At 52.7% G+C, this 15,370-nt stretch overlaps 1 protein-coding gene across 7 annotated transcripts in view; it reads right to left on the bottom strand.

Annotated features, from left to right (window-relative positions):
* TGIF2 (TGFB induced factor homeobox 2) overlaps window positions 1–15,370 on the bottom strand; it is a 20,443-nt gene extending 5,073 nt beyond the window's left edge. The window contains exons 1-3 of one of the 7 annotated variants that reach the window (XM_063720655.1): window positions 15,285–15,357; window positions 12,399–12,588; window positions 9,803–10,028 (exon numbers count right to left, since the gene is read on the bottom strand). In XM_063720655.1, the coding sequence (XP_063576725.1) occupies window positions 9,803–9,994 (192 nt within the window). In that variant the 5' untranslated portion in view covers window positions 9,995–10,028; window positions 12,399–12,588; window positions 15,285–15,357. Of the gene's footprint in view, window positions 1–9,802; window positions 10,029–12,398; window positions 12,821–13,963; window positions 14,143–14,176; window positions 14,336–15,063 lie in introns of those variants that run through there. The other 6 variants (XM_054542242.2, XM_002830267.6, XM_002830266.6 and 3 more) reach the window with 6 other exon arrangements.

Raw genomic sequence — 15,370 nt, 5'->3', positions numbered from 1 at the left:
AAACGGTGGCTTGACTGAAATTTCACACTCTAGGTCCTTCTTCTGGTCCTGTCTTTTCTCCTAACCTAGCTAACTGCAGCTGCATCTATTCCACAGGTGACTCAAAGACAGCACCAGGCTGTCAGGCTGGAAGGCTCATAGGCAGGGCAGAGCCAGAGGCTTCTGTGGTCCTTCTCTCCCATTCCATTCCAGCCAGGAGGGGCCCTGGCTCTGGGGTTTTTATTTGCCCTTCTTCACCACTATGGTGCTCCAATGCACACACATACCAACAGGCTTCAGTGGACGCTGGCTGAGCTGAATCCTGACTAGAGCTGTGGGAAAACCCTAAAGAGAGGAAGGGCTTAGCAGGGTGTGGTGGCATGTGCCTGTAGTCCCAGCTACTCAGGAGGCTGAGAGAACTGCTTGAACCCACGAGGCAGAGGTTGCGGTGAGTCAAAATTGCGCCACTGCAGTCCAGCCTGCGCGACAAAGCAAGACTCCATCTCAAAAAAAAAAAAAAAAAAGGAAGGGCTCAACAGCTGGGTGGGATGAAGGAAGGGAACAAACTTATTCAAACCCCTTTGATAGCAGTATCATGCCAGCCACCTCACTTGCATTATGTTTAATCTGCATACAAGCCTGGAGGGTAGAGGGCAGTGTCCCCAAAGTACTATAGAGAACTAAGCTCAAAGAGAAGAAAGCTCTTGTCCAGTCACACATCCTCCCAGTGCAGAGCTGGGATTTAAAACCAGGCCTCCTGGCTTTAGGGCCTCCAGTGCTTTGCTGTGCTTTTTTTTTTTTTTTAAAGACAGGGTCTCACTCTGTCACCCAGGCTGGAGTGCAGTGGTGCAATCACAGTTCACTGCAGCCTTGACCTCCTGGGTTTAGGTAATTCTCCCACCTCAGCCTCCAGAGTAGCTGGGACCACAGACATGTGCCACCACGCCCAGGTACTTTTTTTTTGGTATTTTTTGTAGAGATGGGGTTTCCCCATGTTGGCCAGGCTGGTGTCGAACTCCTGAACTCAGATGATCTGCTCACCTCAACCTCCCAAAGTGTTGGGATTACAGGTGTGAGCCACCACGCCTGGCCTCAGGCGCTATTCACATTTCATATCTAATTATTCATTCAATCTCAGCCTATCAGACAGGTTATATGATGATCTCCCTTGAAGAAACAGATCGGAGAGGTTCAGAAACTTGTTGAAGGTCACAAGTGCAAAAGCTGGGTTTGATCCAGACAGCCTGGTTCTGGGCAGCCACCCCACTGCCAGCTGAAGAGTGAGAGGGAGGCTTCCTTGCACAGAAGCAGTGCCTGTGTCCTTCTCTTCCTCCCTCCCACAGCTGCCTCCTCCCATACCTGTGCTGCAGGAGTACACTGCCCCTCTCCACCTCAGCCCTGGATGCAGGGGAAAAATGGGCAGGTCACAGTGACCTGGGTCAAGCAAAGTAAGGAGTGTTGTTGAGCAGGCAGTCTCATGGAGGGCAGCCTGGGCATTCCTCAGCATCTGTGTGGGCACCTAGCCCCTAAAGGCACTTCCCACTTTGGCTGAGGGTTCAGAGAACAGAAAAACACCCCTCCACACACTCCCCCACAAGACTGTCCTGTCCAGATCACTTGGCAGCCTAGCATCTGTCTGTTTTGTCTTCTTAGCCCAGAAAAATGCACAGCTGAGGGGCTGGACAAGGCAAGGCGGGGGGACTGAGTGGCTGCTAGTGCCCCTTCTGCAGCCCCTTCCAGCTGCCCAGCCTGTGCCTAAGTCAGGAAAAGAACCTGTGACTTGTCCCCACTCAAGGTCCTTGGGGAGATGGTAGGAAGAAGGTCAAAGTGAACTCTGTGATGTATATGGCAGAACATAGGCTGGGAACCTGAAAGGCTGCTGAGGGACAAGGGAGGAATCACTGTGGCAAATGCGGGTGGGAGGAACACCAGGAGGCTGACAAAGGCTGTGATGCTGGGAGCAGAACTAATGAATGCAGGCGGAAACCCTCTCATTTTTGTGTCAAGGAAGCAAAGGCACTGAGGCACCTTTCCCAAACATCATGGTACCACCATTCACGCTGGGACTACCATATCCAGGTGCTCTTGAAGGCAGCTCTCTGTATTAGAATCACCTTAGGGGAGATTTTTTTTTTTTTGGGGGGGGAGATGGAGTCTCACTTCTTTGTCCAGGCTGTAGTGCAATGGTGCGATCTCGGTTCACTGCAACCTCCGCTTCCCAGGTTCAAGCAATTCTCCTGCCTCAGCCTCCCAAGTACCTGGGACTACAGGCACACGACAACATGCCCAACTAATTTTTGTATTTTTAATAGAGACAGGGTTTCACCATGTTGGCCAGGCTGGTCTCAAACTCCTGACCTCAAGTGATCCACCCGCTTTGGCCTCCCAAAGCGCTGGGATTACAGGCAGAGCAACCACGCCCAGCCTGGGGGAGATTTTTAAAAACTGTTAAATAAATAGTGATTTCCCCCTCTGCTTTATTCATCTAGTGGGGGTGAGGGGTGGAGTTGGCAATGTGTTTTCAGACCAGCTACCCAGAAAGTCTGGCCACCCAGGCTTAGGAACCAATGGTTTAGCCTACTGGTTACTTGTCCTTGCAGGCCAAGCCCTTTATTTAAGCCAAAAAGCTTACACAGAAGTTCAAAAAACATACACACAGATGAAAGGCCTTGAGATGGGGAAAAACAGAAGTTGCTTGTGGGAGGAATCAGAAGGCAGCTAGCTTTGGAGCCAGAGGAGAGCAGCTCCTACATCCCTGGCTGCCCTGGGGGCTAGGCCAGGACACTTCTCCCCCACAGCTGACCACTACAGCCTTGGCACCAGGTTCCTTTCTCACCCAACAGCTCGCCAGGGGGACTGCTGCCCCTGCCCTGGTATGGGGTTTGGGAAGGCTTCCCTCGGGAAACTGCGTATGAAAGGAGTCCTGACAGCCAGGAAGTAATGGGAAGGTACCCATTCCACCACTGTGTACCCAGCACAGAGTCCCGGGCCTGGCACGTGGTATATCCCCAACCACTGTTACAGTAAAGGACCAGAACCCTGCCAGGTAGCCACAGATCTAGCCCAACCAATAAACTGGGCTTAGAGGATGTCGAAGGGACCTGTGAAAATCCTTTACAAACGACTTTTTTCCCTAACCCTCCCAACTGCCTAGCCCCAGGCAAGTACCAGCAAACCAGTTAGTTGAGTCATTGACTTGCTAATGAATCGCTCCTGGGAGGGTTAAAGGAGACAATCAAAAGAGATGCCCCAAGGGAGAGATAAAACAAGCTTGGCAAAATGTTGATACTTGTTCAAGTCGAGTGACTGGTGCTGGTGGTTGATTATTCTCTTACTTTTGTGGAGGTTTTTTTTTTTTTTTTAAGACAAGAGTCCCACTCTGTAGACCAGGCTGGAGTGCAGCGGCATGATCTTGGCTCCCTGCAACCTCTACCACCCCCAGGTTCAAGTGATTCTCCTGCTTCAGCCTCCCGAATAGCTGGGACTATTTTTAGTAGAGACGAGGTTTCACCACATTGGCCAGACTGGTCTACAACTCCTGGCCTCAAGTGATACACCCGCTTCAGCCTCCCAAAGTGTTGGGATTACAGGCGTGAGACACTGTGCCTAGCTTTTTTTTCTTTTTTTTGAGATGGAGTTTCACTCTTGTTGCCCAGGCTGGAGTGCAATGGCAGGATCTCGCTCACTGCAATCTCCGCCTCCTGGGTTCAAAAGTGATTCTCCTGCCTCAGCCTCCTGAGTAGCTGGGAGTACAAGCATGCGCCACCACGCCCAGCTAATTTTCTATTTTTTAGTAGAGGTGGGGTTTCTCCGTGTTGGTCAGGCTGGTCCCGAACTTCCAACCTCAGGTGATCCGTTTGCCTCGGCCTCCCAAAGTGCTGGAATTATAGGTGTGAGCCACTGCGCCCAGCCTGCATTCAGCTTTTATAGATATTCTTAAATGTCCTTAATGGAAAATGAAATTTAAAAAATTAAATACAGGAGGCCGGGAGCAGTGGCTCACGCCTGTAATCCCAGCACTTTGGGAGGCTGAAGTGAGCAGACCACCTGAGGTCGGGAGTTCGAGACCAGCCTGGCCAAGATGGTGAAACCCTGTCTTTACTAAAACTATAAAAATTAGCTCGGCCTGGTGGCAGGCGCCTGTAATCCCAGCTACTCGGGGGGCTGGGGCAGGAGAATTGCTTGAACCTGGGCAGCAGAAGTTGCAGTGAACTGAGATTGTGCCACTGCACTCCAGCCTGGGCGACAGAGTGACTCCGTCTCAAAAAAAAAAAAAAAATTAATAAATACAGGAAAAAATGATGCTCCCAGGCTTTAGGCTATTTTTCATGATTAGGAGCCATTACATTTCCTTACTTCTGAGGTCCTGCCTGTTGACCCTTCCAACACTTTATAGTCCTTTTCTGCCACTTCAACATTATTTACTGAGCACCTATACCAGATACCAAGCACTATGCTACACTAGGGCTGTAACTGTGAACACTAGGTCAGTGCTCTCCACACCTCTAGAATTTGGTGCAGTCTAAAAACAATTACAGTTTAGTGTCCCAGTGCTGTGACCTCATCTATCTGCTGTGAGAGCATACAGCTCCTTTAGGGACTGGGAGCCTCCTGGTCAAGGGTGGGAGGAAAATGGTCTGGGCAGGTGGATCAATGTAGTGGGAATGTGGGGGACCAGGGTTGAGGTTCACGATGTAGACACGGGCAGGTGATGTCATTAGGCTGGCAAAAGCCATTGAAGGTTTTTTTTTCTTTTTTTTTTGAGATGGACTCTCGCTCTGTTGCCTGGGCTGGAGTGCAATGGTGCAATCACAGCTCACTACAACCTCCGCCTCCCAAGTTGAAGCAATTCTCTTGCCTCAGCCTCCCAAGTAGCTGGGATTACAGGTACCCGCAACCACGCCCAGCTAATTTTTTTTTTTTTTTTTTTTTTTTTTTGAGACAGAGTCTTAGTCTGTTGCCCCGGCTGGAGTGTGGTGGCGCAGTCTCGGCTCATTGCAACTTCCGTCTCCCAGGTTCAAGCGATTGTCCTGCCTCAGCCTCCCAAGTAGCTGGGATTACAGGCACACAGCACCACACCTGGTTAATTTTTGTATTTTTAGTAGAGACAGGGTTTCGTCATGTTGGCCAGGCTGGTCTCAAACTCCTGACCTCAGGTGATCCACCTGCCTCAGCCTCCCAAAGCGCTAGATTACTGGCGTGAGCCACTGCGCCCGGCCTAGTTTTTTTTATTTTTAGTAGGACAAGGTTTTACCAAGTTGGCCAGGTAGGTCTCCAACTCCTTACCTCAGGTAATCCACCCGCCTTGGCCTCCCAAAGTGCTGGGATTACAGGCGTAAGCCACCGTGCCCAGCCTTTTTTTTTCTTTTTAGAGATAGGGTCTTGCTCTGTCACCTAGGCTGGAGGGCAGTGGCATGATCATAGCTCACTGTAGCCTTGAACTCCTCGGCTCAAGAGAGTCTCCCATCCTAGCCTCCCAAAGTGCTGGGATTACAGGTATGAGTTACCCTGCCAGCTCACTGAAGGTTTTTTTTTTTTTTTTTGAGACAGAGTTTTGCTGTTGCCCAGGCTGGAGTGCAGTGGTGCGATCTCACTGCAGTCTTGTCCTCCTGGTTCAAGTGACTCTTGTACCTCAGCCTCCTGAGTAGCAGGGGTTACAGGCATGTGCCACCATGCCCGGCTATTTTTGTATTTTTAGTATTGAAGAGGTTAACCATGTTAACCAGGCTGGTCTCAAAACACCTGGCCTGGCCTCAAGCGAACTGCCTGCCTCAGCCTCCCAAAGTGCTGGAATTACAGGCATGAACCACCATGCCTGGCCTGAAGGGTTTTAAGTTGGGGAGTGATAAATGATTGTGATCAGATAATGATGGTTCAGATGAGGGTAGGAAAGAAGCCAAAACCCTGAAATATTTAAGGGGTATATGTACAGGAGCCGGTAATTGACCAAATGAGCTGAGGGCAATGAGCTAACTGGGAGGAGTTACCAGAGAGGTGTGCAGCTGGGGCTGACATGGGATTCAAGGTCAGTTTCCATCAAGGAGGGCTGGGTGGTCCCCACTGCTCTTAACTCTTGGCATGACTCTAGAGCAGGTGGCCACCATGGGTCCCCTCCCTCCAGGGAATGCCCAGTCTCCTTTCCTTACACTCACATTTCTCTAGGTGGGACCTGTGGATGTGTCACCTTGAGGGGTTCGCCAGTTCTCTAGAAGGATGTTTGGCTTTGGGTTTCCATTTTCATCACCAGTAGGAGCATCGGGGCCTAAGACCATCCAGATCTACTCTGCTGAGTCTGTGCCTTTGCCACACCATGTCCTGCAGTGCAGTCAGCAAAGCACCACCCACCATTTTCAGTTAACACAGTCAGGTGGAATGTCACAGTTTTTACATTTATCTGCTTTGGAAACAGTTTGATTTTAAGGTTAGGTATAAGAACAAAAGCAAAAAGAAGTATTTTTTTTTTATACCCAGTTTTATGTTTTACCTAAGTGATGTGATAAAAATGATTCAAGTTAACATCTTGCGGGGAGATGGGTCCATGAAAAATGTTTTGTTTTTTTATTTTTTGAGACGGAGTTTCGCTCTTGTTGCCCAGGCTGGAGTGTAATGGCGTGATCTTGGCTCACCGCAACCTCCGCCTCCCAGGTTCAAAAGTGATTCTCCTGCCTCAGCCTCCTGAGTAGCTGGGAGTACAGGCATGCGCCACCACACCTGGCTAACTTTGTATTTTTAGGAGAGATGGGGTTTCACCATGTTGGTCAGGCTGGTCTCAAACTCCTGACCTCAGGTGATCCGCCTTCCTTGGCCTCCCAAAGTATTGGGATTACAGGCATGAGCCACCATTCCCAGCCGAAAAATGTTTTCTTTAAAAAGATGGGCCAGGCATGGTGGCTCACGCCTGTAATCCCAGCACTTTGGGAGGTTGAGGTGGACGGATTACTTGAGGCCAGGAGTACAAGACCAGCCTGGCCAGCATAGTGAAGCCCCGTCTCTACTTAAAATACAAAAATTAGCTGGGCGTAGTGGCATGTGCCTGTAATCCCAGCTACTCAGGAGGCTGAGGCAGGAGAATCACTTGAACCCAGGAGGCAGAGGTTGCAGTGAGCTGACATCGTACCACTGCACTCCAGCCTGGGTGACAGAGCAAGACTCCATCACACACATACACACAAATAAATAAATAAAAGGAGTTAGTATATTTCTCAGGTTTGAGAAAGTGTCCCTGACAAAAAGTAATTCTAATAGAGTGTGACAAGTGGTTTGACAGGACAGGGTGAGGTGCACTGGGAATATAAACAGCAGCCCCAAACCTAGGCTGTAGATCAGTTTGGACTCTATCCTGAAGGCAGTAGAGTCCAGGGGTGCCTGGCCCTATCATATTTGGGCTTTTGTGTTCAAAATAATGGATTAAATGAACAAGGCTGAAGGCTGAAGGCAGGGAGACCCGCAAAGAGGCTGTCCAGACACTCCTCGAGGGTAAGAATGTGTCTGGATCCTCTCTCGGATCCCAACTCTGCACAGCTCCATGCTGAGGAGTTACACTGTGAGATGCCATGCACTGCTGGGCACCCAGGATCAGCCCAAGACTTTGTGCCTTAGGCAGAGAGATGAAGCTGAAAACAGTAGAAACACCCACTGTACGCCAAACACTGACCAGTAGGTGTTTTTTTTGAGATGGAGTCTTGTTCTTGTTGCCCAGGCTGGACTGCAATGCCACCATCTCGGCTCACCACAACCTCCGCCTCCCAGGTTCAAGCGAGTCTCCTGCCTCAGCCTCCCGATTAGCTTGGATTACAGGCATGCACCACCACGCCTGGCTAATTTTTTTGTATTTTTAGTAGAGATGGGGTTTCTCCATGTTGGCCAGGCTGGTCTTGAACTCCCGACCTCAGGTGATCCACCCGCCTTGGCCTCCCAAAGTGCTGGGATTACAGGTGTGAGCCACCATGCCTGGCCTTGTTTTTTTTTTTTTTGAGACAATGTCTCACTCCATCGCCTAGTCTGGAGTGCTGTGGTGCGATCATAGCTCACTGTAGCCTCCTCCTCCAGGGCTCAAGTAATCCTTCCTCCCACTTCAGCCCCCCAAGTAGCTGAGACTACAGGTATGTACCACCATGCCCAGCTAGTTTTTTTGTTTTGTACAGATGGGTTCTCCCTATGTTGCCCAGGCTGGTCTCAAACTCCTGGGCGCATGCAATCCTCCTACCTTGGTCTCCTAAAGTGCTGGGATTACAGGTGTGAGCCACTGTGCAGGGCCCCAGTGAGCCTTGAATTCTTCTTCTTGTCCCTTCCTCCCTACACTCATGAAAGTGCTACAATCACCTCCCTTTTTTCAGATGAGGGAATAATGAGGCTCACAGAGAAGGCAGTGACTTGGCCAAGGTCCAGGCTTCCTCTTGTGGAGAAGATGGAATCTGAGTCAGGATCTGTAACTTTAGAGCCTTTCTCATACAGATACTTGGATTAACCATTGCCCAGAGTATAAAGTCAGGTGACAGGAGTTCTGAGGGCTGAAATACTTACCATGTCTCTACATGGAAGAACGATAGGAGCTGGGAAGACGTGGGAGGTTCAGAGTGGGATAAGGGAAGGAGGGAGAGACAGCACCAAAGGTTGGAGTAACAAGCTATGAAAGGACAGAGGGGGAAAGAGAAACAGGAGAGCTTGTGGGAGAGGTTTGACTGGCTCGGGAAGGGAGCAGTGGGGGCCAGCAGGGCAGGGCTGGGCCTCTGGTATTAGGCTAAGGGCCTACTGTGTGTCTCCAGGAAGGGGAGAGGCAAACTGGAGGCAAAGCAATGGTGGTCCAGGGTCCCCCGCCTCTGCTCCAGGAAAGCAGAACAAAGACACCTGCGGGTCAGCAATAGGCGCAATTCAAAGGGGATAGTACTTTGCACTCTGACAAAAAGGGGATAAGGCTATCTTTTGAGTGTGTTCATGTGCATGGTTTGCAAAGCACTTTCACATCCAGTTCTGAATCTATTCGTCACAACAGATCTACCAGGCAGGGGAGGACTCTGTGCACCCCTTGCCCCTTTACAGATGAGGAAATCAAGACGTGAGGCAGAACTGGATTATGAACACAGAACCTCTGACTTCTGCCCTTTCCTGGACTGTGATCCTGCCCCATCTCCTAACCACACTGCAAATCACAGCTGCCCCTTTCAACCAAGTCGCCGTCCAATACTGCACTGGGGCTGGGGGCCGAATCCTAGATGCTCGATGCCTTCTCATCTTCCCTTGGCCTCCAAAGTTAATGATGACACCTGGACTTTGCCAACATTAAATTCCTTGCCTCTTCAGAACTATCCAAAGTCTGGGCCGGGCGTGGTGGCTCACGCCTGTAATCCCAGCACTTTGGGAGGCTGAGGCGGGTGAATCACAAGGTCAGGAGTTCGAGACCAGCCTGGCCAACATGGCGAAACCCTGTGTCTACTAAAAATACAAAAAATTAGCTGGGCGTGGTGGCAGGCGCCTGTAATCCCAGCTAGTCGGGAGGCTGAGGGAGGAGAATCGCTTGAACCCGGGAGGTGGAGGTTGCAATGAGCCGAGATCGCATCACTGCACTCCAGCCCGGGTGACAGTGCAAGACTCCGTCTCAAAAAAAAAAAGGACTATCTGAAGTCTGAAATTGACCGCAGCGACCCTATTTCATTGTCTTCCCTTGAGACAGGGAGAGTGGGTGTTCTCCCCTAACCAAAGAAGAAACCGAAGCCCAGACAGCGAAAGTGAGTGGCCCAAGACCACAGTTGAGTCAGTGACACTGCTGGAATAGGACGAGAACCCAGGTCCTCCTGCCACCCCCTTATCCAGATCCCCTCCTTACTTGCAGCACTGACAGGTTGGTCTGTCCAGAAAGGCTCAGCTTCTCCTGCTCTGAGGGGTAGGCGTTGTAGCGGTGCAAGTACAGCCAGTCCCGGAGGATCTTCACCGACTCCTTGGGCAGGTTCCCCCTGCGCTTCCTTTTGCCCGCCAGGGAGAGGAGGCCTTCGTCCTCACCTAGATCACTGTCCGACATGGTGCCTAGGGGCTAGGCTGGACCTTGGGTAAACCTGGGACAAGGGACACAGGGGATGGGAACATCATTAGCATGTACCACCTTGGTGGTCTCATTAGCATGTACCACCTAGTCTCCAAACACGCTCAGCATTACTTGAGCCTGGGACACCAGAAATGGCGTAGTTGCAATTCAGAATCTCAGGCCATAACACAGCCCGAGCAAGCTAGAAGGGATGAGTCCAAAGTTCCTCCACTTCATGGAACAGGTAGGTGACTACTGAATGGCAGCTCATTCACAAGCAGGACTCAGGCTGGAAACAATTACAGCTTCTACTGAGGTCTACTGTTCTCCATGTTTGGTACTAAGCATTTGGTTTTTTCTTTTTTTTCTTTTTCTTTTTTTTTTTGAGAGAGACTCTCACTCTGTAGCCCAGGCTGGAGTGCAGTGGCGCCATCTCGGCTCACTTCAACCTCTGTCTCCTGGGTTCAAGTGATTCTCCCACCTCAGCCTCTGAGTAGCTGGGATTACAGGCATATACCACCACACCTGGCTGACTTTCTGTATTTTTTGGTAGACACAGGGTTTCACCATATTGGCCAGGCTGGTCTTAACTCCTGCCTCAAGAGATCTAGCAGCCTCAGCCTCCCAAAGTGCTGGGATTATAAGTGTTAGCCACCATGCCTGGCCTGTACTGAGCATTTTACATGTTATCTCATTTAATCATTACAATTCCCCAATAAGGGAGACGCTATTATTATCATCATTTTATAGATGAGGTAACAGAGATCAAGAAAGCTGCCCAAGGCCTGCGCAGTGGCTCACACACACACACACAAAATACAAAAATAAGCCAGGCGTCATGTTGCGCACCTGTAAGCCCACCTACTTGTGGGACTGAGGCAGAATTGCTTGAGCCCAGGAGGTCAAGGCTGTAGTGAACTGTGTCTGTGCCACTGCACTTCAGCCTGGGTGACAACAAAATAAAAAAGGTCTCAAAAAACAAAGGCCGCACACAGTGGCTTACGCCTGTAATCCTAGCACTTTGGGAGGCCGAGGCAGGCAGATCACGAGGTCAAGAGATTGAGACCATCCTGGCCAACATGGTGAAACCCCGTTTCTATTAAAAGTACAAAAATTAGCTGGGCATGGTGGCACGTGCCTGTAGTCCCAGCTACTCGGGAGGCTGAGGCAGGAGAATTGCTTGAACCTGGGAGGCGGAGGTTGCAGTGAGCCGAGATTGTGCCACCGCACTCCAGCCTGGTGACACAGCAAGACTCCATGTCAAAAAAAAAAAACAAACCAAAAACAAAGGCCGGGCACGGTGGCTCACGCTCGTAATCCCAGCACTTTGGGAGGCCAAGGTGGGTGGCTCACCTGAGGTCAGGAGTTCAAGACCAGCCTGGCCAACATGGCAAAACCCCATCTCTACTAAAAATACAAAAAAAAAAAAAAAAAAAATTAGCTAGGTGTGGTGGCACACACCTGTAATCCCAGCTACTTGGGAGGTTGAGGCAGGAGAACTGCTTGAGCCTAGGAGGCAGAAGTTGCAGTGAGCCGCGATCATGCCATTGCACTCCAGCCTGGGCGACAGAGCGATTCCCTGTCTCAACAAAAGAAAAAAAAAATAAAAAAAAAAATAAAATAAAAATTAGCCCAGTGTGGTGGTGTGCCAGTAGTACCAGCTATTCTGAGAGGCTGAGGTGAGAGGATCCCTTGAACCCAGGAGTTCAAGGCTGTAGTGAGCTATGATCGCACCAGTGCATGTCAACCTGGACAACATAGTTAAGACCCTGTTTTCAAAAATAAAATAATAAAAAAAAAATGCCACGTGCTGTGGCTCACACCTATACTCCTGGCACTTTGGGAGGCCAAGGCAGGTGGATCGCTTGAGCTCAGTAGTTCAAGACCAGCCTGGGCAACATGGTGAAACCCCATCTCTACAAAAAATACAAAAATTAGTTGAGCATGGTAACACATGTCTGTGGTCCCAGCTACTCTGGGGGCTGAGGTGGGAGAATCGCTTGAGCCTGGAGGCAGAGGTTGCAATGAGATGAGATCACACCACTGCACTCCCATCTGAGAGGCAGAGCAAGACCCTGTCCCCCTAACCCCTGCAAAAAAGTCCTAAAACTGACTATAGTGATGGTTGCAAACATACCAAACCTGCTGATGAGTATACTTTAATGGGTGAATTGCATGGTATGTGAGTTATATCTCAATAAAGCTGTAAAGGAAAAAAATCCCACCCCCAGGTTAGGATAGTGAAGTTGGATTTGGACCAGGCCTCTCCCCACCCCCTCTTGTTAGCTGTATACCGTCTTGCCTCCTAGGTCTCCCAAGGCCCAGTGAGAACTCTGGAAACTACAGATCACCATGATCCTGCAGCAGTCCAAGTAATATTTAAGGAGCACCTATTGTGTACCTTGCAGTGAGAGAGGTGAGTCATCTCTCTACTGGTTGCTTCTTGGACATTCTCCTTTGTCAGGTCCCTTTGGCCTGGTCCTAGACTCAACCACTCAAAATCCAGATGAATGAGCAAGGCCCACCCTCCACTTGGCACTGTAACCTTGGGCAAGGATCCTCCCCTCTCTGGACTTGAGTCCCCTCTTCACCTGTCAAATGAAGGAAGGATTTTCCCTGGATAACCCAACTCAGCTGCTCAGCCCCTGGACAAAGTTCTGTTTCACACATGCAACAAAGATTTTCTTTCTTTCTTTTTTGTTTGTTTTTTGAGATGGAGTCTCGCTCTGTAGCCCAGGCTGGAGTGCAGTGGAGCAATCTTGGCTCACCGCAACCTCCGTCTCCCGGGTTCAAGCAATTCTCCTGTCTCAGCCTCCCGAACAGCTGGGATTACAGGTGTGTGCCACCACATCTAGCTAATTTTTTTTTTTTTGTATTTTTAGTAGAGACAGGGTTTTGCCATGTTGGCCAGGCTAGTCTCGAACTCCTGACCTCAGGTGATCCGCCCGCCTCGGCCTCCCAAAGTGCTGGGATTACAGGCGTGAGCCACCGCGCCCCAGCCAGATTTTCATTTTAAAAGCAAAAGCTCTAGGCCAGGCTGATGCCAGGATCTCAAGGCTCCTCCCTTCTCAGCCTTTTAACAGCTCCCCAGCAGGCCGGCCAACAGACTCTGGCATCTCCCAGGTTTTGTTTCCTCTTCTTGGACCTGAGCCCAGATCTCTGGGCTGGCTAGGCCAGGCTTTCGAGGGAAGGGTCTACCCTTTCAGTCAGGCCACCTGGAGGTGAGACAGGCACTGGTTAGACGTGCCACTCCTCAGAGAGCATCACTGCAGGCTGCTTTCTGAGGTCAGACAGCCATTTCTAGGTGGCCAGGGCAGCTGGGATCTGGGCTCAGTGATGCAGCCCTGGCCGGCTGTGAGAAGTTTACTCAAGGTTATCTGTACAAATTCCACCCTGGCTGCCAGCCAAGTCTGTCTGCAGGGTTCCCCGGGTGGGCCCTGGGGAATGACCCCTCAGTTTACACAAACTTCTCCACCTCGGTGTTCCGCAACCCAGGGCCATCTATAGTCTGGGAGGCTTCCCACATATGCACCCCACACCGCACCCAGACACACTCACGCCAGGCAATTAACCAACAGCGCTAGGATAACTGGCCCGGACCCATCGCTCAAGCCCTACAAACCCTAGGGTTTTCACCGACACATACAGCACGCACGCGCACAGCTTACAGACCCCAGGCCTAGCACGAACAACTGTGACCCATACAACTAGCCCAACTTCTGTACCCGCCCACCCACGAACTCCAACCGACCCGGCCACCCCCGATCTCTCCGACAGGGAAAACTCCAGGCGTCATCACACTAACAATCAGTTCTACCCTCAGTGACCTGTGGCAGCACCCCCTCGACACAACATCCCGTGCACCCTCCTACAGACTCCCACGACGCCACCTGCAGCCACTCCCGCACGAACTTTCTGACAACTCTCCTAGCTCGGTCCCGACACTCCCCCGGGCCGCGCACTCACGCCCGCATTCCCAGCAGTTCAGACAAAGCGCGCAACCTCCCCCGCGGCCCAGACCGAGTCGGAGCACATGGCTCCTGGGTCGGCGAGGAATCGTCCGGCGCTTGGGGCGCTTGCACCCCACAGTCCCCACACCCCAGGCCGACTCCGCCCACCAACTCCCGCGCGGGCCCGCCATCCCGGTGGGACGGGGGCTCTGGAAGAAAGAAAACTCACGTGTCTGTCCCGGGGCAGGAAAAAGTTTGGTTCCCACCCCCTTCCCCGGCAGTTCGGGGCTGGCCGACTCTTCGGGGCGCGGGGACGGCGGAGCGTGCGCGCTCGGCTTTGTGCTCCGAACTGGGCCCGGAGGGGGAGGGGAGGGGAAGGGAGGGGAGGGGGCTGGGCTCCCACCTCCGCACCGCCCCCCCCAGCCCTGCGCCCAGACTCCATGTTGGCCGCCCCCTGCCCCAGAGGCTGCGCGCTTCTCCTGCGGGAGGCTCTGATCACCCTCGGCCTGCCCGAGGGTCCCGGCGCGAACAAACTTTCTCATGGGCGCCGGCCCCACGCGCCCCGCTTCCTTGGCCAGTCTGGGAGTGACAGATGCCTCGGAGACAGACTTTCCTTTGTTCCAAAGGAAAGGGGAACTCGCGCGGGCTCCCCAGGGCCCCCCCGCTCCGGGCCCTTCCCGCGGCCCCCACCCCCAGCTGTCACTCTCGGCCGCCCCCTGTCCGGCTCGGCGGCGGGGGGGCCCTGCTGGCGGTTAGCAACGTGCACTTTTGAAACCAAACAAATCCGTCCCCCTGCGCGCACACTCAGGTCCGGCGCAGGATCGGCCCTCTCCTGGGGTGGGATCCTATGAAGCTGGGTTCCCCACCAGGGCCCCGAGCAGGCTTCCTCCCGGGGGCTGGAACAGCCCCCCACCGGCCCCCGGAGCGCAGCGCCGTCGGGACTCACAAACACCCCCCGGGGGCCGCCGGGACTCACAAACACCCCCGAGCTCACACACCCCCTACCGCACGCGCCAGGACGACGCCCCCTCCCCCGTCCGGCCGAGAAAAAGAAACTTTCCAAGTTGTCCCCGCGCCCCCACCCCTATCTGGCCCTCTTCTGCTCCCTGCACTGACTTTTCCCAGCGGCTTTCGGGTCCACGCGGCCTCGGGCTCGGCGCGGGGCGTCCCGGCGGGGAGCGGGGGGCGCCGGGGGCGCGCGCCGCGTACCTGCCCGGCCTGACACTCGGCCTGACAGCTCGCGGCTGGAAAGCACCTCGCGGCCTGACGTCAGATCCCCTCTCCTCCCCCCGCGCCCTCTGCGCCCTCCCCCACCCGCCCGGAGGGAGAAAACAAACTTTGTGCGGAGCGCGACGAGCTGCGCCCACCCTCCGCGGGGCGGGCCGTCGGCGCCGAGGGGCTTCGCCCCGCCCAGCGCGCCCGG

The sequence above is a fragment of the Pongo abelii genome, chromosome 21, assembly GCF_028885655.2.
Source record: "Pongo abelii isolate AG06213 chromosome 21, NHGRI_mPonAbe1-v2.0_pri, whole genome shotgun sequence".
NCBI classification, from domain to species: domain Eukaryota; kingdom Metazoa; phylum Chordata; class Mammalia; order Primates; family Hominidae; genus Pongo; species Pongo abelii.
This window is presented reverse-complemented; position numbering and strand designations above follow the sequence as displayed.